This window comes from Camelina sativa, chromosome 6, assembly GCF_000633955.1.
Source record: "Camelina sativa cultivar DH55 chromosome 6, Cs, whole genome shotgun sequence".
Classification (NCBI taxonomy): domain Eukaryota; kingdom Viridiplantae; phylum Streptophyta; class Magnoliopsida; order Brassicales; family Brassicaceae; genus Camelina; species Camelina sativa.
In genome coordinates, this window is record NC_025690.1 from 15,372,988 (window position 1) to 15,394,327 (window position 21,340).

The 21,340-nt window shown below is 34.4% G+C and overlaps 5 protein-coding genes across 7 annotated transcripts; 3 read left to right on the plus strand and 2 right to left on the minus strand.

Annotated features, from left to right (window-relative positions):
- LOC104791537 (zinc finger A20 and AN1 domain-containing stress-associated protein 6-like) lies at positions 392 to 1,729 on the plus strand. Of its 2 annotated transcripts, none has more exons than XM_010517451.1 (2): positions 392 to 536; positions 814 to 1,729. In XM_010517451.1, exon 2 carries the CDS (start codon positions 859 to 861, stop codon positions 1,390 to 1,392), a length of 534 nt encoding a protein of 177 aa, XP_010515753.1. In that variant the 5' UTR covers positions 392 to 536; positions 814 to 858; the 3' UTR covers positions 1,393 to 1,729. The 2 variants fall into 2 exon arrangements, with proteins under 2 accessions (XP_010515753.1, XP_010515754.1); XM_010517452.1 differs by lacking the exon at positions 392 to 536 and adding an exon at positions 628 to 730.
- LOC104791539 (purple acid phosphatase 21-like) lies at positions 1,844 to 3,413 on the minus strand. Its single transcript, XM_019246367.1, has 4 exons — positions 3,066 to 3,413; positions 2,682 to 2,855; positions 2,228 to 2,316; positions 1,844 to 2,036 (listed from the first exon to the last, which is right to left on the minus strand). Exons 1-4 carry the CDS (start codon positions 3,411 to 3,413, stop codon positions 1,844 to 1,846), a joined length of 804 nt encoding a protein of 267 aa, XP_019101912.1.
- On the minus strand, positions 5,434 to 8,126 carry LOC104791540 (purple acid phosphatase 22-like). Its single transcript, XM_010517454.2, has 6 exons — positions 7,871 to 8,126; positions 7,309 to 7,600; positions 6,735 to 7,129; positions 6,260 to 6,433; positions 6,054 to 6,142; positions 5,434 to 5,914 (listed from the first exon to the last, which is right to left on the minus strand). The coding sequence occupies exons 1-6, from the start codon at positions 8,015 to 8,017 to the stop codon at positions 5,707 to 5,709; spliced, it is 1,305 nt and encodes a 434-aa protein (XP_010515756.1). The 5' UTR covers positions 8,018 to 8,126; the 3' UTR covers positions 5,434 to 5,706.
- On the plus strand, positions 14,456 to 19,712 carry LOC104791541 (beta-galactosidase 2). Of its 2 annotated transcripts, XM_010517455.2 has the most exons (18): positions 14,456 to 14,801; positions 15,055 to 15,150; positions 15,237 to 15,349; positions 15,451 to 15,517; positions 15,609 to 15,701; positions 15,776 to 15,919; positions 16,558 to 16,646; positions 16,730 to 16,835; positions 16,924 to 17,008; positions 17,310 to 17,428; positions 17,542 to 17,703; positions 17,985 to 18,160; positions 18,268 to 18,377; positions 18,464 to 18,573; positions 18,729 to 18,839; positions 18,933 to 19,043; positions 19,154 to 19,359; positions 19,467 to 19,712. In XM_010517455.2, the coding sequence occupies exons 1-18, from the start codon at positions 14,628 to 14,630 to the stop codon at positions 19,576 to 19,578; spliced, it is 2,184 nt and encodes a 727-aa protein (XP_010515757.1). In that variant the 5' UTR covers positions 14,456 to 14,627; the 3' UTR covers positions 19,579 to 19,712. The 2 variants fall into 2 exon arrangements, with proteins under 2 accessions (XP_010515757.1, XP_010515759.1); XM_010517457.1 differs by lacking the exons at positions 14,456 to 14,801; positions 15,055 to 15,150 and having other exon boundaries at positions 15,301 to 15,349; positions 15,451 to 15,482; positions 15,563 to 15,701.
- On the plus strand, positions 20,237 to 21,335 carry LOC109133341 (vacuolar-sorting receptor 1-like; the record flags this gene model as incomplete). Its single annotated transcript, XM_019246368.1, has 2 exons — positions 20,237 to 20,779; positions 20,878 to 21,335. Coding segments are annotated over exons 1-2 (756 nt in total), but the record flags the coding sequence as incomplete, so codon positions are not given.

Consider the following 21,340-nt stretch of genomic DNA (forward strand, 5'->3'; position numbering starts at 1 on the left):
CGAAGGTTTGACCCCATATATAATTGAGTTTTCTTTCTTTTTTTTTTCTCTTGTAGGGAAAAGAGCATTTATTTTTGTTTGTAGAAAATGAAAAATCAACCGTAAAAGTAAAACCAGAATACTGTATATACTAGCTAGTAATACGAAAAAAAATAATAATAATAAAATGACACCAACATGACGACATTTAAAAATCAGTCAAAAAAATATAAAAAGATATGATTGTTTCCCAATAGTGCAATTTCATTACGTGTAATAATATATAATTAGTTTTTCATTACAACCACTAATTAGATTATAGTTCCAAACTTACATTTAGTTAATAAAATAACTGAAAAAAATAAAAATATAAAAAAAAACCGTTAATAATTTTTTGCTATTTAACTTTTTCAGCAAGCAGCGTCTGCGTCGTCGTCGTCTCTCTCTATTCGCCGTTGTTTCCTTCTCTCTCTCTCTGTTTATAACTTAATATTTTTCTCTTCCCAATAGTTTCATCATCGATCACTGAATCTTCTCTTCTCTTCTCTCAAGAACAGGTAAAGCTCTCTCTCTCTCTCTCCTCATCTCCTTCTTTTTCTCACCTCTCTCTCTCTCTCTCTCTTCTCTTTCTTTTTGATAAAACTTTTTCCCATCTATCTTTGTTTCATTTCTGTTTTTTTTTTTTTTTTCCTTCTTTTGGTTGCCGAGAGAAAACAGAGGAAACTTTATCTTTTCTCGGTGACCAGAACCGGTTCGTTTTTTTCTGTTTCTCGTCTTTTTATAAATTCTGTAGATTTGTTAAACTAATCAAATCTTTTTAACGTTTTTTTACAGATATTTATTTTTAAATATTTCAACGAGCGACGATACTAAAGATCTATGGCGGAAGAGCATCGATGTCAAACACCAGAAAGCAACCGTCTCTGTGTTAACAACTGTGGCTTCCTCGGCAGCTCCGCCACCATGAATCTTTGTTCCAATTGTTACGGCGATCTCTGCCTCAAACAACAACAACAATCCTCCTCCTCCTCCTCCTCCATCAACAAATCCACCGTCGATTCTTCTCCTCTCTCCGTTTCACCTCCGTCGTCATCGTCATCATCACCATCGGAAGAGATCGCCTCCGTCTCTTCTTCTTCTCCTCAGATCATCATCATCCCTCCTCTTCTCCAAAATCCTTCACCCAAGCTAGACATACCGGAGAAAAAACCACAACAGACTCCGAACCGGTGCACGACGTGTAGGAAACGGGTCGGGTTAACAGGATTCAAGTGCCGGTGCGGTACGACGTTTTGCGGTGCTCATAGGTACCCGGAGGTACACGGATGCACTTACGATTTCAAATCCGCCGGTCGTGAAGAGATCGCTAAAGCGAATCCGTTGGTTAAAGCAGCCAAGCTTCAGAAGATTTGAGATGAGATCTGAACCGTTCGTTTGCGATGCGTTGACTTTTCCTCCCTCCGGTCTTTCCCCAAAACGCGTTTTGGCTCCGCCTCCGCTCCCTCCTTCCTCCCGAGACAAACAAAATATAACCCGATGGTGTTGATTTGATCTCAGCCGTTCGATTGGGTTTTTATACATATATTATTGTATAAGATTTTTATGTATTTTTAAAATATTATCAATCAAAATGGACACGTGTCATGTGGTTTTAGGATGGAGACGCTTTCGCTTTCCTTAATTTTAATTTCTCCTGTTCTTTTTTTTTCCTTCTCTCTCTGAAAGAAATAAAAGTTATTCGCGTTGGCTTTTTCATTTTTTTATTTTATTTTATTGTGTAGCTTTTTGCGTGTACAAAGTTTTTTATTCACATCACAACCCAAGAAAGATAATAGGAGTATGGGTGGATTTTAGAGCTCACGTTCTAAAACGATTTCGATCGACAATGGGATGATGCTCTAGGGCTTTCAAAAGATAATTCATCGGCAATAACTGACATCTCGTCGTTGTTTCTATGCCACGACCAATGTGCTCGTTTATTGTCTATGATTTTTAATCTCCCATGTCCAAAACTCGATTCACGGAATGCCGACAAAGGTGACTGTGGCTTATGGAACCTGTTTATTATTATTATTTTTTTGTTTATACAAATCAGTTTTAAATTAACCAAAACAATTTTTAATTGGGTGGAAAAACATAGTGTATAACTTAGATTAGTAATTATTGTAACCCATATCTTCTCTACCAATATAATTTCAGTTGTGACAAAAAAAAAAAGATTAGTAATTATTAGTGGGAGGTGACATACCGTAAAGCAAGACCTTCTAGGTTGCCTCCGTCACCGATGGTTATGTACATTGGTCCACATGGGTCGGCCTTCTTGTTGTATACCCGCTTCTGCATTGTCCATAATTTGCAAATTAATAAAAACAACTAAGCATGAATATCAAAAGATATACAGTACGTAAACAAAACAAAAAAAAAAGAGATAATAATTAGTAATTACGAAAAAAAATTCCTACATAATATGGTAACAATACGTAATCGTATAATTTTGAGAAACGGCATATATGCATGCAAGTATAGTTCACATGATTCCTAGAACAGTAAACCACTAAAATTATTCAACTAGATAGAATCATACATAAATTCATTACGTAAAACTAAATTTAAGTGGAAACATATGTAACTGACAATATTTACTTCATTTAGTTCTAGCCATTAAAATTTAGAATAATTTAATGAAGATGGGAGGTACTTACGAAACGTTCGTAGGTATGAACGTGGCCGGCAAAAACGATATCTACTTGAGCACGATAGAGCAAACTCTCCAGGGCCTTTCTCATTTTTTCTCCGGAACCATAATGCGCCTTGTTTGTGCTGTACCATGGTGCGTGCATCACCACCACCAACCACGGCGTCTTTTTACGGTCAACCTCCCTCACACACACACAAAAAAAATATACTTCACAAGAACTAGAGAACAGTTGAATTCAAGTTAAGATTTTTTCAAGAACTAATATATAGTGATCTCATGTCAAAATCCAGACTAGTCTTCTTGGTAGTTTCTGCTATGTGAATTTCGCAATAATGTTGATTTGTTATAAACAAATAGCGAAAAGTTCATGTATATCCCAACTAGTTACCTTTTTTAAATCAGCATGGAGCCACTTATACTGATCGGAGTGGGAGTCAAAGGGGGTGTAAGAACCAAGCATAACCGTGTGAACGCCGGCTACATCAAAAGAATAGTAAAGATTGGAGCGAGAGAGGCTCTCAGCGTGAGGCATGAGCCATCGCGCATTATATGACTTGAAGCTTATGTGTTCTTCTATCGGGAAAGACTCGATCTCGTGGTTTCCCTCCGTGACCATCCATGGGCGGGTGCTAGCCAGTGTCTCTAAGAGGCGGCCAAAGGAGTCCCAAAGTGGCTGGTGGGTGTCTGCGTAGGAGAGGTCACCGGGAAGTAGGAAGACATCAAAATCCCGTTTCATCATCTGATCTAACGTCCGTATTGTCCAATCGGTTTGGCCTAGGTCACCTTCATTTTCCCATCAATAACCGGTTTTTTCGTAAGTAATCATTATTAGTGTTAACTTTAGGAATCACATTCATGTAAAAAAATATCATCAACTCAACCCCACTACTAACATTTGAGTTAAAACCAACATGCACGGACAATCAACAATAGATAGAAGAAAAAGATGAGACGTGTATAAAACTATAAAAGCTTGAGATTATATTTGGCGTATACTTAAAAACAAACAAACTCCAACGGCAAAGTTGTGGACATGTATAAAAAGTGGAATACATGTAATTACTTCCCGCACGGTTTGCATGCTATTGTATAAAGATAGTTAGTCCAGTTTTAAATCTTTTAATAAGCATGAAGTTTCAAATATTTGGTTATATAGGTCGAATTATTCCTATATATAGACTAATAATCTCTATGGACCGTCTCTGATAATTCATTTGAACTAATTAAAATATGATTAATTGATTATAACAATTTATGATCAGATTCGGCCTGTCCGATCGATCATACGACTATATGGACCAATCAGCGGTCAACGGCCACATAGGCAATTAGACCTTCCACGTTCCAAAGGGACATCCTATACACCAGTCTTAAAAATATCGAACCCCAATCAATGACAAAACAGTGAGAAAATGAAGAGAAGACACAGTTAGAGAAGGAACTATTACCAGCTACAGCGAATTCTATAGGAAATTTGGATGGAGGGGTTTTGAAAGAATATTCGTCACCGTGGCCTCCGCAACGGTAATAGTATTTGGTGTTGGGTTGAAGAGGACCAATCTTGACATGGTGGATCTTTCCGGAACTGTAGAAGAAGAATCTGTAAGAAGTGGATTCTCCGGAGGTTTTTCTGTCGTACTTTTTCGGACGTTTACCATACTCCACCATCGATGCCACATGCTTGTCGTCTGTAATGTATGTTACCCTCATGTGGTCTTTACCCGCCAATGATACGTGCACCTATAATTAATATATATGATCAATGCAACGTTAAACCAATAGACAACTTTATTTTTGGTGAACAAGAGAAACTAATTTTAGAGGCAAATTTTATGTCCTATCATGGACGCAAGAGATAGGCCATGCATTGGCAGCAGAACCTGTAGGTTTCAAATGGTTCGCTCGTATAAATGCAATAAAGAGGACATTGAGAGAATTTGATGAACCTGTTGAGGATGGAATTTTGGACGCCCGTGCGAGACAATGAAGAGGGGACGAGGCGGCTGGCGGGTGAAGTTCGAATCATAGTTAGCTTGACATACAAACGGAGAAAAGAAGAAGAGAGTAATTAAGCTAATTAAAAGACCAAAAATTTTCATCTTCTTAAATTTGAAAGAGTAGATGGTGATGAAGCTGAAGGAGAAGAAGTTGTGACGGATTGATCAAATATTTGAAGAGATCGATGGATGTTTCAAGTTTGTTTATACAACTCGACAAGTCACACAGTTTGTTTGTTGTTGTTGTTGTTTTTTTTTTTTTTTTTTTTTTTTTNAAGTTTAAATAGCTTGTACGTAGATTATTCATCTTCCGACTGTTTATAAGAAAACAAATTAAAAAAAGTGCTTGACCCACAAAGTCCTTAAATAAATTATAGGTTATTCTGATAAGTAGTATTGTAAGGGAAACCATTACATTTGCACAAATTAGTGTTTGGTCAAAGACCAAAAATAATAAATACGACATTTAAAAAAAACTAAAAATTAAAGGAGGCAAAGGTGCTTTAGATTATGGATCCTTTTGTTAAAATATTAAGATTGTCAAAAAAATTTGTTTAGTACAAAAAAAAAAGAAGAAAAGACGAAATGGGTCCAAATTTAAATTGCCAAGTCTGTTTGGTGAGTGGGTAAATACGATTCATGGCCACATACGGGTGGTTTGGAACCATCCGACATAGTGCATTGTACGATATATATTAGACTTTGTCAGTTCTTTTATTTTATATGTTTTTAGTAGACTTTTCTCAATGTTGCGAATAATTCATTTGTGTACAAGAACATTCTTATTGATAGAATATGTAAGTGTATATCAGACAAGCATTCATCAATCCTACAACTAAACCATGTTGAATACTAAAACAAAAAGCACAAAGTCCTTGAAGAGAAACTCCCAATACATCCTTCAAGACAAAAAAATATTGTCCAAGATAATAAAATTTCTAAGAAAGTGAGTACTTGTAGTTCCTTGCTTTTCTACAAGCGATCCAATGAACAGAAGAAGTCTAAAACCTTTTTTCTTTTTGGGATGATGATTTATAGCTCATCTTTGGAACTACTCGAAGGCCAACATAACGATGATGTGCTAAGACTCTCAAGCCAGAATTCATCAGCAAGAAGTGAGTTCGAGTCATTGTTTCTATGCCACGACCAATGTGCTCGTTTCCCGTCCATAACCTTCAATCTCCCATGTCCGAAACTCGATTCACGGTATACGGATAAAGGTGAAGGAGGCCTCTTGAACCTATTATTCAAGTTATATGAAAAGAAGAAACATATTGAGAAATTCATTTAAAATAATACAAATTTATTAAAACAAAAAACCTTTTACTTGGTGAGAAAGTATGAAACTATATTTAGATATATAATGAGAGGTGACTTACGATAATGCAAGACCTTCTCGGTTGCCTCCGTCACCGATGGTAATGTATATAGGCCCACATGGGTCGGCCCTGTTATTATATACACGTTTCTGCGTTTATCACAATTTGACATCAATTACCCTTAAATGGTACATTAACAATGACTTAATGAAGTCTTAAAACATAAATTAATAATATAAAGAGATTAACGAAGATTGAGGACTTACGAAACGTTCGTAAGCATGAACATGGCCGGAAAAGACGACGTCAACTCGAGCACTAAAGAGCAAAGACTCCATAGCTTCCCTCATGCTCTCTCCTTCACCTTCATGTGCCTCGTTTGTGTTGTACCACGGAGCGTGCAGCAACACCACCACCCACGGCGTTGTTTTACGGTCAACCTTTTAAAAATACACAAGAATAGAAAAAACCCCTATTGTCAAGAATTGATAGAAATTTTTAACTATTACGTAAAGTTTTATAATATGGTTTATCCCTTACTTTGTTACAAATTCTTTCGGCTTTCTTTTTCATGTCAAATTTATTTACCAATAAACAAAAGATCTCTACAAAGAACTCGAAAGCCGTTTGTGTTTTAATTAAAAAAATAACTTGAGAACGAACTTTTTTTAATGTGAACGGGATGAAATGATTATGTGTTAAGCACTTCGCCAACGTAAGGTGCATTATTTACAAACTAACCTTTGCTAGATCGGCCTTGAGCCATTGATACTGATCGGAATCAGAGTCAAAGTCGGTATAAGAACCGAGCATAACCGTGTGGACACCGGCCACGTCAAAAGAGTAGTACAGGTTGGAGTCAGAGAGGCTCTCGGTGTAAGGCATTTTCCACCGGGCATTGTATGACTTGAAGGTTGTGTGTTCAATGATTGGGAAGAATTCGATCTCGTGGTTTCCTTCAGTAACCATCCAAGGACGCTTGCTCGCGAGTGGCTCCACCAAGCGACCAAAAGAGTCCCAAAGTGGCTGGTGAGTGTCAGCGTAGGAGAGGTCGCCAGGAAGTAGAAAGACGTCGTAGTCTTGCTTCTTTATCTGAGATAATGTTGCATCTGTCCATCCGGTTTGGCCTAGGTCCCCTTCGATATTTCATTAAAAAGAAAACATATTTCATTAATTTGACATGAAAATTTGGTACTTAATTAACTCGTTTGAACCAGAACCCAACATATAGAATATTTGCGTGAAAATAATCCGATCCAACCCAACATGTCATGGATTGAGTGTTTTGTGCGTTAGAGTCTTTGAAGTAATTTACCTACGATTGCGAACTCGACCGGAAAAGTTGACGGAGGAGTCTTAAAAGAAAATTCAGGACCGTTGCCACCACAACGGTAGTAGTAAATGGTGTTGGGTTGGAGAGGTCCGATCTTGACGTGGTGGATTTTTCCGGATTTGTAGAAAAAGTATTTGTAAGAAGTGCTTTCTCCGGTGGCTTTTCCGACGTACTTTCCTGGTTGTTTACCGTAATCCACCACCGACTCCACCTTCTTGTCTTCCGTTATAAATGTTACTCTCATGTGGTCCTTACCCGCCAATGATACGTGCACCTTTAATATATCAAATATGATATATATCTAGATTAGTAAAAACAAAACAAAAAAAAAACTATGATACAATCAACAAAAAGTGGGTTATAGGGAAAGGAATCCATCACTCAATCTATCTGAATACATTTATACATTGTCCTTAATTAAGGACTATACTGTACATCTTACCTTTCATAACAAACCGAAGATGAAAATATTATAAATTAATAACACAGGGAATACTTTTGAATTGAAAAAATATATAGAGAAATAGAGTTTAAATCAAAGAACCTGTTGTGGATCGGATTTGGAGCGGTCATGAGGGACGAAGACGATGGGACGAGGTGGCTCGCGTTTAAGTTCCGGCTCATCAGCTTGAGATATGAACGGACAAAGGAACAAGAGAGTAAAACAAAGAAAGAGACCAAGAAGTTTCATCTTAATTAATGTTTGAAAGAGGTAAAGTTTGGTGAAGAAGAGTTGATTAATATTGAAGAGTTCGGTGGACGTTTTCAGGTGTGTTTATACTGTTATACATCTCGCGTTAGCCATCGCGTCAAGTTACTTCATTTCCCTTTTTATATACTTTTTGTGAGTTTTGCTTCCAGATTTCTTTATCTATTTGGTAGTATTATTTAACGAAGAACATAAAGTCAATGCTTGAAATTTTTAGTTATACGGTTTTCGTAACCTTAAAGAACTGGGACCCAAGAAAGTAAACATAGATGAGATGCTTTTTTTTTTTTTTGGACAAAGATGAGATGCTTTAAGTGAAGGTTTTAAGATAGTGTCGTCCGTGAACATTTTATCGATAGGCCAAATAATTATGATCGTTGAGACAGTAATTAGCAGATAAATTTTGCCGATGTGAAGAAATTATATACGTTGGGATGTTCATTAAGTTTGCAACACAGTATATAGAACTTTGCGTAGAAGATATAAAATGAAACACAATATCTACTCAAGTATTTGTAACTACAAAAGAAAGAAAAGAAAAAAAGAAAGGGGTCCATTATTAGGAACATTATTATCAGTTTCAACGTCGGCCAGTAAGATATAGAGCAAGAAGCCTCAGATACGACAACCGAGTGATATGGTACCATCCTACATAAATCGTTGTCCTATTAGACTTTACTATACTGTTTTTTTTTTGTTGGTCGACATTAAAATCTTAACTTAGTGGAAATCCGTGTTAAGACTCGTCATGCCACAATTCCATTTACTAATATTTAAGATTAGTCAGTTTTTTCCGCCCAAAACAAAAATAGAAAAAAACAAATCAGTTTTATCATAGGTATATGTTAGAGCATCTCCAATAGTCTTTTATTTTTTCCTCTATAATAGAAATTCTCTATAATATAGGTAAATTTTACTTCAATCCACCTTTATTTTCATTTTTTAAATAGATATTACTATTTTTTTTTCTATTTATAGAGGAACTCTATTTTTTTCTATAAAGGGTTTCTCTATAAATAGAGAAACTCTATTTTAGAAGTGAGAATAGAAGTGGGTTGGAGTAAACCCTAAACCCTAAAACTCATCTCTTTATAAAGATGTCTATTATATAGGAAAAAAAATAGAGAAAACCATTGGAAATGGTCTTAAAATACAGGTTCAACCCCATTTCCACATTTCCAATTAATTTCATTGCTTTAATTAGTTATATTGAGCTTTGTATATTTGATGTAATTATTCTAGGCAAAAGAAAAATGTGTCAAAATGTTTCGTTATCAACGGCGAGTATATATATATATCCACAATGGCTGGGGGCACCGGACACGTGTCTAACAATGAACAAGTGAGGAAAACGAGAAAGAGTAGAACAAGTAATCAATCTGATGGATCGGAACGTGCGAAGATGTACAAACATGAATCATCATGTCATTATCTCTGGCCACGTTGCTAATTAGTTTTATTATATGGTCCTAACTCCTAACGAATATGCTATATGGATCCTTTCCTAATTCCAAATTATGAATAAATATGCTTTATTATGTGTTACGTATTTTAGATAAGCCGTGTACGGACGTCGGTAGACTTTTTCTACTTTTCTTTTCGGATATTGAAATCAAAATAGCATATAGTGATGATATACCACAGTTTCACTCCACCTTTCTTATTTTTTGTACATGTTTAAGTAAAATACAGAGGATTCACACCATTGGACACATTAAGTGAAACACAAAAGATTAATGGATTGAGGGGTCCAAAATTCGAAAGTAAAAATTTTGATTTGCTTGCCTTGATTGATTAGTGACATTTGCAATATAATGCGCAGGGTAGCTATGACCTTGGGCTATCTGACAGCCCATGGGCCCATTAAATTCACCAGTCCACAAACTAAAATAACCACCAGCCATAAAAAGGAGATATCAGCTTTGTAACCCAAACTTTTTGGACCTTATTTAAGCCCAACTCATTAATTTTGGTTAAACATTTAATAATAATAATTAAAAAGATAATATATTTCTAATTTCTTATAATTAAACTTTAAGTTATATAGACAAATAGAAAATGTAAACGGAATTCTTTGGTAGAAAACGAAAATTTGTTACGTACTGTTTGTAATATACGGATGCAAAATGAATTATATATCATATAGACATATACATAGATAAAATGCTTTCATTTGAAAACATATAACAAAAAAATAGGAAAAAAGATGGTCTAAATATTTTTAAAAAGATGCCACACATCGCAATTTTAAAAATGTATTGCCAATTACACAAAGGGATGTATTGAACTAAATATTTTATAAGATTTTAGAGTATTCTTAAAATTCCTGTTATCTAATTGGTGATTCTTAAAAATCTTTTAAAATCTAGTGTTATTGAATTTGACATTTATAAAAATCATTTAAAATCATTCACAATCACCTATTATTGAATTATTAATTTATAAGTCTCACTAAAAATCTACTGTTATTCAAAATATCACAAATTTTTTTAAAAAAAGAATTTTAAGTGATTTTACGAGATTTTTAAAACATTTTTGTTGAAAAATATGAGTGATAAAATCACACCCTCAAAGGTGAGATTTTAAAGGATTTCAAACAAAAAAAATAAAAAAGGAGTACGAAACCAATTGCATAATTTTTATGTTTTCTCTCTCTCTCGTCGTCTCTCACGTCCGGCAGTGGGATATGAAAACGCCGATCGACATCTATGTGGAGATCGAGAGATTGTCCAAGGAAGGGAAAACGATCTCGGCCAAGACAGGGCAAACGCTCGCCGGACAAGAAGGCGCAAACCAGGCGGCGTATCCTACTTACTTCGTTGGTCGTTTGGGTGAGGATGTGTATGGGAAGCTTATTGCCGAGGCGTTGGTGTTCCCGGGTTCATCTGAATTACGTGACATCTGTGAATGATGGGCCAACGGGACACGTCGTGGTCATGTTTCAGTCGGATAGTTAGAATTCGATAATCATTGTTGGTGGTGCTGCGGTGCTAATATGAAAGCTTGGCCTGAGAAGTTGAGTAGTGATGATATTGAGATCGTGAATGCTTGTATTTTCATGCTTCAAAGAGAGATCCCAAATGCTAAGGTTATATTAAAAATTTAATTTTAAATTACATCAAAGACTACTAGGAAAAACAAGTTTGAGAGGGATATTGTACAAACAATTAAGTCAAGGTTCCAAATTTTCTTGCACATTTAGCTTTGATATATGGCGTATACTATATATGCACATTCTATCCAGGAGTTTCAGATGCACTCAAATTTGCCAGCTCAAAGATTTACATTGTTACCACAAAACAGATGCAGTAGTAATGATTCCATTCCAATTCATAACTGTCTCGTCTGTCGCTATCATAAGTATGCGTCAGTAGACTAGATATATTGGTTGATCATATATATGTTTAGACTAGAACATTTAGCTTGTTCACTTTTCTCTTCAAGACTTTAAAATCGTTCCCCGTGACGTTGAAACAGAAAAAAAAAACAAGAGAACAAATCACATATAATAACGATGCTCTCCTTATATTTTATTTTAAATATCCTAAAATCATCCAAAATTCAATTATAAAATCTCAGCAAATCACAAATCATTTTTCCTAATCTAACAAATAACCACAAATCTCCTAAAATACACTCAAATCTCTCAAAATTCTAAAATATTAAAATCCCACCAAATCTTCTAAAATATCAAGTTCAATACACCCTCCCAAGTAAATGTATTCGCATAGTCACATATACCAACTATATGATGACATATGCTTAACATCACGAACATTTTATTCCAGTACACCATTTGTCAGAATCCAGCGTTGGTCAGGTTTGACCGCCGTTGACAGTCGTTGACCAACAAATTAAAAAAAAAAATTATTTTATTATAGTATTAGAAACAAAAAAACTAAAATTGTTTTATAGAGTAATTTATGGCCTTTTAGTAATTATATCCATTATAAAGATATATTTTATATTTGTTAATGCAATAAATCTTATAATAGTTTTTTCAATTGTAAAATTTAACTATAAATAAATTAAAAATCATTGATAAAATTTTCATATATTACAACTTTTATTTTACCACATACCCTACTATATTAATTGAGAAGTATAATATGAAACTAACCTTATAATTTTTTTTGCATATGTTGTGATTTGAATTTTTAAAACGAAAATATATTACTCTATCTATGAAGAAAAAAATGTGTGTTTTAATGTTCCACATCGGTGGATTGGTAAAACTAAATTTATGTAGTTGATAAATTAATAAATTTTATTTTCTCACAATTACAATATTATAATTACTTTAACATATTTCACAAGATAATGATGCAAATACAACAAACAAACACTATAAACCTGTAATATACATTAACCAAATTAAAATACTATAATATTATAATTCTTTTATTTTAATATTTATTTTAATACATGACCACACATCCCAACTTTAAAAATGTATTACCAAAGAATTACAATATTAACATTAAAACACACATTTTTTTCTTCATAGTTTGAGTAATATATCTTCATTTATAAACATTCAGATCACAACATATGCAGAAAAATTATAAGGTTAGTTTCATATTGTACTTCTCAATTAATATAGTAGGATATGTGGTAAAATAAAAGTTGTAAAATCTGAAATATTTATCAATGATTTTTAATTTATTTATACTTAAGTTTTACAATTGAAAAAAACTATTATAAAATTGATTGTATTAACAAATATAAAATATATCTTTATAACGAATATAAATATTTTGTTAATCTATAAAACAGTTTTATTTTTTCGTTTCTAATACTATAAAAAATTAAAAAAAAATTTGAAAAATTTGTTGGTTAATGCCGGTTAAACATGGTCAATGGCGGTCAAATCTGGTCAACGACGGATTATGATAAACGGTGTACTAGAATAAAATGATCGTGATATTGAGTACATATCATCATATAGTTGGTATATGTCACCATGTAATACATTTACTTGATATAGTTGACAATACATTTTTAAAGTTGGGATGTGTGACTATGTATTGAGCTATATTTCGTGTAGCTGAACATTTTTTTTCCAAAAAAATAAATATGTGCATGTACAATATATCGAATAAATATGTGCGGTGTAGCATGTATGCATGAGCTGAGCATGATGTATTGATGCATCCAAGTATCTAGCTACCGAGTGATAAAAATAAGTAGCTTATGTATGTACGTAGCTAATTGTTAGACATTGGTGAATGTTTACTTAACCATTAATTCCTTTCCGGTAGACGAAAGTACCCTAGCTAAAGCTTTTCTTGTTGAAAACATGTCCTAATAAATTAAAGAAAATGTTATGTCTGGTCAGTTCTGTTCTTATCCTTGAATTATAACGATACAGATATATATACTAAAGACATTCGTTGGTTTCACAAGACACAGTGCATTAACATTCGATCTATTAAATATACCACATGCACATGATGAGTTGTCCGATTTGCTTCCGATGAACTTTATTTTAACAAAACCCGAATGAGGTGATTTTACATTTTAAAACCATCAATTATCAGAAATCTGTTTTGTTGATAGTCTGATACAGCTATCTTAGTGAGCTGATTGTCGGCATGACTTAGCCGATAGTATAACTTTTTTCCTCGTTTTTTTTTCAATTATGATCAACATTTACATAGTTTGACGTTAATTAATATGTAAAATATAATTAAACTAGAATATAGGTAGAATTGTCTGAGCAAACCAAACTCAACCCTATTTGTTAATGCAATTTACAATTAAATCAGAAGGAAAACAAAATTACTATTTATACAGCATATAACAGCACAGTATTAATTTTCCGGGAACCTATAGGTTTCTATCATCTATCTTGCAATTACTTTGTCAACTTCAATACGTTGACCTACTTAGAGTTACGGACCACGCAACTTGCACTCAGTATCCCATTTTGTCAGAGGTTTTCTTATTCGATTAACTTTTCATATACAAACATACATGGTTATGTTTAAGGTGTCGTCTATATGTATTTGGTTTAATGTGTAGTATTTTTCTTTTAAGTCTGGACTAGAGATTGATAATGTGATGTCACCGCACCATATTCGAAAATCACTACTTGTCATAAAAATATCTAGAAGTGGAGTTCACCACTTTTAATTAGCTTGCATAATTTTCCGAGACCAAAAAACAAATTATTACATGTCTTTTAAATACATTAAAATATAAATAATGGTTAAAGAGGTGAACACGAAAAGTTAGATTAAAATAAAAATTAATCAAAGAAAGATTAATTAAGAAAATAATACTATATAATCTGACCCAAAAGAAATACTGTAGAAAGGATATGAAAAATCCTAAATTGGTAGGGCATAAAAGTTTTAATGTCATCCGCTCAAAAAGCAGAGAGAGGTCAGGGTCCCATAATAATTACCTCATTTTCATACGCATTCAATAATCTATCTATATGCACAGTGGCATAAGTGTCAGCCTTTACATATCTGTACACACACAGCTTCTAGATCCTCATTCATTCCAATCACAGATAGAGCTGATATTTTCAGCAAGAATCTTCTTTACCAGTTTCTATAAAGAAACAAAGAAAACATAGAAAAAAATGGGTATGCATTTTAGGGATAAAGCATGGATTTTTCTGGCAATTCTGTGTTTTTCATCATTGATTTACTCAACTGAAGCAGTGGTCACTTATGATCATAAAGCTTTGATCATCAATGGACAGAGAAGGATCCTTCTCTCTGGTTCTATTCACTATCCAAGAAGCACTCCTGAGGTACGTAATCTCTAATTTATATATTAACTAATAACATATATATAAACAGTTTATTTATATATCTACATGCAAACTTTTATGGTTGTGAATTATAAAATTTCTGAATGCTTGCTTTGATTTTATGAACATTTGTTTTTGTTATCTATCTTTCTGTATGTTGCTTATATAGTCTAGGCAATTTCATCGCACAGTTACATTTGTTTGTAAAGAATAAGTTAAAAGTAAAAAACTTGTAGATGTTCTGTTTATGCAGATGTGGCCTGATCTTATACACAAGGCCAAAGAAGGAGGTTTGGATGTTATACAAACTTACGTTTTCTGGAGTGGACATGAACCTTCTCCTGGAAATGTAAGTTAAAGGAATTAAACAATTGTCTCACTTGACTCATAAGTCATATAAAATCTTAATGCTCTGTATATTTGTGATTGCTCCAGTATTATTTTGAGGATAGGTATGATCTTGTTAAATTCACCAAGCTGGTGCATCAAGCTGGTCTATATCTTGATCTAAGAATTGGTCCATACGTTTGTGCTGAGTGGAATTTTGGGTAAATATAATAAACAAAAGTTTTGCATTTTAGAATATTTTTTTCTTCTTTCGAATATATGACTTTATAAATTTATAAAAGATTTATGATTTTTTTTACAGGGGATTTCCGGTTTGGCTCAAATATGTCCCGGGTATAGTTTTCAGAACAGATAATGAACCTTTCAAGGTAAAGAATTGTAAAAATAATTAATTTCCACTTTTATGTTTTCAGTCGTTTCTGATTGACAAAATTGTAACTTGATGCGACAATGGAAAAGATTGCAATGCAAAAATTCACAAAGAAGATTGTGGATATGATGAAAGAAGAAAAGCTGTTTCAGACTCAAGGAGGACCCATCATTCTCTCACAGGTTGTGTTTTCTTTGCCTATTTGTTTTAAATTGATAGTAAAACTATAATAATGTGAATGCAAAAAATTGGACAGATAGAGAATGAGTATGGACCAATGCAATGGGAGATGGGAGCAGCAGGAAAGGCATACTCAAAATGGACAGCTGAAATGGCATTGGGACTGTCCACAGGTGTCCCATGGATAATGTGCAAGCAAGAGGATGCTCCTTACCCGATTGTATGTTTCTCTTTTCCTTTCTCTCTATTATTTACCTTGATTAGGATGTCCCGTTTTGGTTTTGGTTAAACTTGGTTTAGATAGCATACTAATTAATTTAATTTAATGCTAAAATTTTGTATGGTTGAGTTTGGTAGAGTTTCTATTTTAGTTTGCATTCTGCTTTTTGTTAACCTATTAATTTTGTTCCATTTATCAGTTTAATTTGTAGTTTGTTGAGAAAATAGCCGGTTACATTTAAGTTGGCCGGATAGCGTTATACATTATTATTAGATATAACTTTTCTTATGTCGGCAAGACGGCAATTAGATATTCTTAGAGAGAAGAACTTTGTATATTTATAGTATTATTATTCTTTTGTCATTAGTGGGTTAACTTTTGAATTTTTGTTTGGCCTTTATTTTTCTTGAAGTAAAAACTTTCTTCTTCTTCTTAGATATTGTTGTCTTATCGCTATATAGTTACAATGAAATATCGTTTTCCCCTTTGATTTGATTGCCTTTGATGTATTTTTCCGTTTAAATTGCATGTGGCCACGCGGCCACGCCGGCCAAAAAACAAAAAGAATCCATTCAACTTGTTTAACTTTCACAATTTTACGAAGTTTGTGTAACGTGGGTGTAAAAATTATACAACAGATAGACACATGCAATGGGTTTTATTGTGAGGGTTTCAAGCCAAACTCAGTCAATAAGCCGAAGTTGTGGACTGAGAACTGGACTGGTTGGTACGTCACATGGCTGTATTAAAGTTATGTACATCATCTTTCTCGTTTCTTTGTACATCAATTCTTTTTGTGATGATTTTCAGGTTCACGGAATTTGGAGGTGCAATACCAAACAGACCAGTCGAAGACATTGCGTTCTCTGTGGCTCGTTTCATACATAACGGTGGTTCTTTTATGAACTATTATATGGTAAGTTTATTAAGTTTATTTAAATTTTTAAAATAAAATACAATTAAATTATGGTTTAAGATTTAAATAAGACAATGCGCTGTGACAGTATTATGGAGGGACCAACTTTGATAGAACAGCTGGTGTTTTCATCGCCACAAGCTATGACTACGATGCTCCTCTCGATGAATATGGTAATTAATCACGTTCACCCAGTGGCGGATCCAGCCAAAATTTTGATGGGATGCAAAAAAAACAAAAGCTTGTTATAGATGGGATTTGAACTGCTTACCTCTTGATCTTAGTGGTGCATCCATTACCACTAGACCACTAAAGTTAGCAAGTTTAATAGAAAATCAAACATTTTTTATATTCCATCTGGTGCAACTGCACCCCTCTCAACCAACCTAGATCTGCCCTGCGTTCACCTGTCTATTCGATTTAATTACTATGCTAACGTTTTTGTTCTTATTTGTGTCATTGTGTGTGGAATAGGATTACCTAGAGAACCCAAGTACAGTCACCTAAAAGAGTTACATAAGGTCATCAAGATGTGTGAACCTGCATTAGTCTCTGTTGATCCCACCATCACATCACTCGGAGATAAACAAGAAGTAAGTATGCGAATTTAACGAATTATGCAATGTACGTAATACTGAAGATAAGAAGCATAAAGATTCATACATTTTTATTTTATTTTGGGCCTTTTCTTTTGAAATGTTTTCAGGCTCATGTGTTCAAGTCCAAGACTTCTTGTGCTGCATTTCTCTCGAACTACGACACGAGTCATCCGGCAAGAGTTATATTTGGGGGATTTCCGTATGATTTGCCTCCTTGGTCTATTAGTATTTTACCAGACTGCAAAACCGAGTATCACAACACTGCAAAGGTTAATAAACTAAAAGCTTATATAATTATGTTACATTGTTTAGGACCATCTTTTCACATGATAAACCGGTGCATTCAAATAGGGGAACAAGGTATCAATTCAAACGAAAATATTGAATATGTGATTTGTATTGAAGTTCCTAATCTTGAAAAAAAAAACTTGACAAATTATATACTTTTAATATACGGCTTTTATCAAATAGTTTAAGACAATTGATGATGCTATTGATCTTGACACATAGATATTTGTTCTTGATTCCGCATGTACATCATGTAATATAGATTCGTGTACCAAGCATACTTATGAAGATGGTTCCTACTAGCACGCGATTTTCGTGGAAATCGTATAACGAGGCAATCCCTTCTTCAAATGACGTTGGCACATTTGTTAAAGATGGTCTTGTGGAACAAATAAGCATGACCAGAGATAAAACAGATTATTTCTGGTATCTTACAGAGTGAGTAAAATTTTTTTAACTCTTTGACTTGTGATATCTCATTAATATTTTGCTGATTTACTGATCAAACTTGGTAATGTTTTATGTTGTTTTGCGAATATACTTAGCATTACAATTAGTCCTAATGAGAAGTTCGTGAAGACTGGTGATGATCCTCTCCTTACGATTTGTTCAGCTGGACATGCTCTTCATGTTTTCGTTAATGGCCAGCTTTCAGGTAAAATAAAAATAAACTTAAGGGTCAAAAATCTCTCTCTTCTCTATTCAAACAAAACCTTAAAACATTCAGTTTCTTTGTTATAGGAACTTCCTATGGAGCACTGAGCAACTCGAAACTCACATTTAGTCAAAAGATCAAATTGCATGTAGGCATCAACAAACTTGCTCTGCTAAGTACTACAGTTGGTCTTCCGGTTAGTTTCGATCTTGTTTATGTTAACATACTTTCATTACCAGTTAGTTTGAGTCTTAAAAGCTTCTCTTGATTGACCATTCAGAGACCTTTTGCGTTCGCTTGAGAATGATTACGTTGTATATGAGTTTTGTGGTCTTCATTTTTTTTTCGCAGAACGCTGGTGTGCATTATGAGACTTGGAATACTGGTGTTCTAGGACCAGCCACATTGAACGGAGTTAACTCCGGAACATGGGACATGTCTAAATGGAAGTGGTCCTACAAGGTCCTCTTGAACAAGAGTTACTGAATCTTTTATACCAATAACAAAATTAATGTGTTTTCTTATTAATTCCCCCTTTTTTATGTGTTTATCTAGATTGGTACTAAAGGTGAAGCTATGAGCCTTCATACCACAACCGGGAGTTCTAATGTTGAATGGATAGAAGGATCATTCATGGCCAAGAAGCAACCCTTGACCTGGTACAAGGTACAAAATATTCTCTCAGTTTCTTAGAGATATATATAGATCTTAGACTTAGTTTTACGTCTAGAATGAGAGATGTGTTCATATCATATTCTTGATGTCTCTATGTGCAGTCTTATTTTGATACACCGGTAGGCAACGAACCATTGGCTTTGGACATGAACACGATGGGGAAAGGTCAAATTTGGGTAAATGGACATAACATTGGACGCCACTGGCCTGCGTACACAGCACGTGGGAACTGCGGACGTTGCAACTATGCTGGAATTTACAACGAGAAGAAATGTCTCAGTCATTGTGGAGAGCCTTCTCAAAGATGGTGAAGAAAAAAAGAATACCTTATCTTTCTCTTCTCCTATTACCTACCTTCTTCTTCTTTGCTCTAAAATCTAATTTTCTCACATGATTGGCTTACTAATGTTTCAGGTACCATGTGCCTCGTTCATGGCTAAAGCCGTTTGGGAACCTTCTAGTCATATTTGAGGAGTGGGGTGGTGACCCAAGTGGGATCTCTCTTGTAAAAAGAACAGCTAAATGAAATGAAGCCTTCCTACTTCATTTTTTTATCTGTACACAATCTGTGTGTAAACTACAAAAGCATACATAGATTCTTATGTACAGATACAATGGCAATAATTGGCTCATTAATTTGGAAAATTGTTCTATGTATCACTGCTCAAATACCTAAATATTATTGCAAGTGTATAATAAACCAAATAAGGCAAATCTTTGCTAATAATTATCCTGCTTACAAACACAATAATTTCATTTTCTTTTATATCTTCCTCCCATATCTAACAAGGCCTTATCCTACTACTACACACAGCTACACTTGACACCAAAAAAAGATAGATATGGACCATATGGTATGGCCGTATGGTTGTATCGTGTATCCATCCACCTCTCAACTAAAAGCATCAAATAAGCTGAAACACGATCTATCTCTTTCAGTACCGTCAGGTTTAAAGATTACCCACGTGTTTCCCGTTTACTATTCTTAAGACATTATTCAATTCTGCTCAACTCCTTTTTTGGTATCCACAATTCCATAAACGACAAAGAAGAACAATTCAATAAACCCATGCTGTCTCCATACTTAAATTAAATTAATTAATAAATTGATTCTTTTAACATACATGAATTGAAACCTAATCCTAATTACCATACTTTAAGTCCATTAGATAAATTACTTCATTATCTTCCTTAACTTAGAAGACTCCTAAATCTCAAAACTGTTCACTTCCTTTTAAACGAATCCAAAAGAAAGACAAAAAAAAGCATCGTACACTTCGCCTCGTGATTAGGTTTCGAAATCTTTTGTTCTATAGGGTTTCGGATCTTAAGTGTTAGGCTCTAAACCCTTGAATCCATTCAAAATCTTTATCTTTATCTGTTTTCAATCAATTGGGTTAAGTTCTATAAAGGAAGGAACTTTGAATCCATGGGGAAGGAGAAGCTAGGGTTTTTCACTCTCTCGTTTCTTCTGATCTTGAATCTAGCACTGTGTAGATTCGTCGTGGAGAAGAACAACCTCAAAGTTACATCACCCGAATCGATCAAAGGTGTTTACGAATGCGCAATTGGGAATTTTGGAGTTCCTCAATACGGTGGTACTTTAGTCGGCACCGTCGTGTATCCCAAATCGAATCAGAAAGCTTGTAAAAGCTACACCGATTTCGATATCTCTTTCAAATCTAAACCTGGACGTTTACCCACTTTTGTCCTCATCGATCGTGGAGGTTCGATTTCGATCTCTGTATTAAAGTTCTTACCTTTTTTAGTTGTTCCCTTAATTGGGTTGATGAAAGATCTGTTTTTTGATTCGGTTTTGGAACAGATTGTTATTTCACTTTGAAAGCATGGATAGCTCAACAAGCAGGAGCAGCAGCGATACTTGTGGCTGATAGTAAAGCTGAGCCTTTGATTACAATGGACACACCTGAAGAAGAGAAATCTGATGCGGACTATCTTCAGAACATTACTATTCCTTCTGCTCTCATTACTAAATCATTGGGAGACAGTATCAAGTCTGCGCTTTCAGGTGGTGATATGGTTAACATGAAGCTAGACTGGACTGAGTCTGTTCCGCATCCTGATGAGCGTGTTGAGTATGAGCTCTGGACGAACAGCAATGACGAGTGTGGGAAGAAGTGTGATACTCAGATTGACTTTCTCAAGAATTTCAAAGGAGCTGCTCAGATTCTTGAGAAAGGAGGGCATACTCAGTTCACGCCTCATTATATTACTTGGTATTGTCCTGAAGCTTTTACGTTGAGTAAACAGTGTAAGTCTCAGTGCAT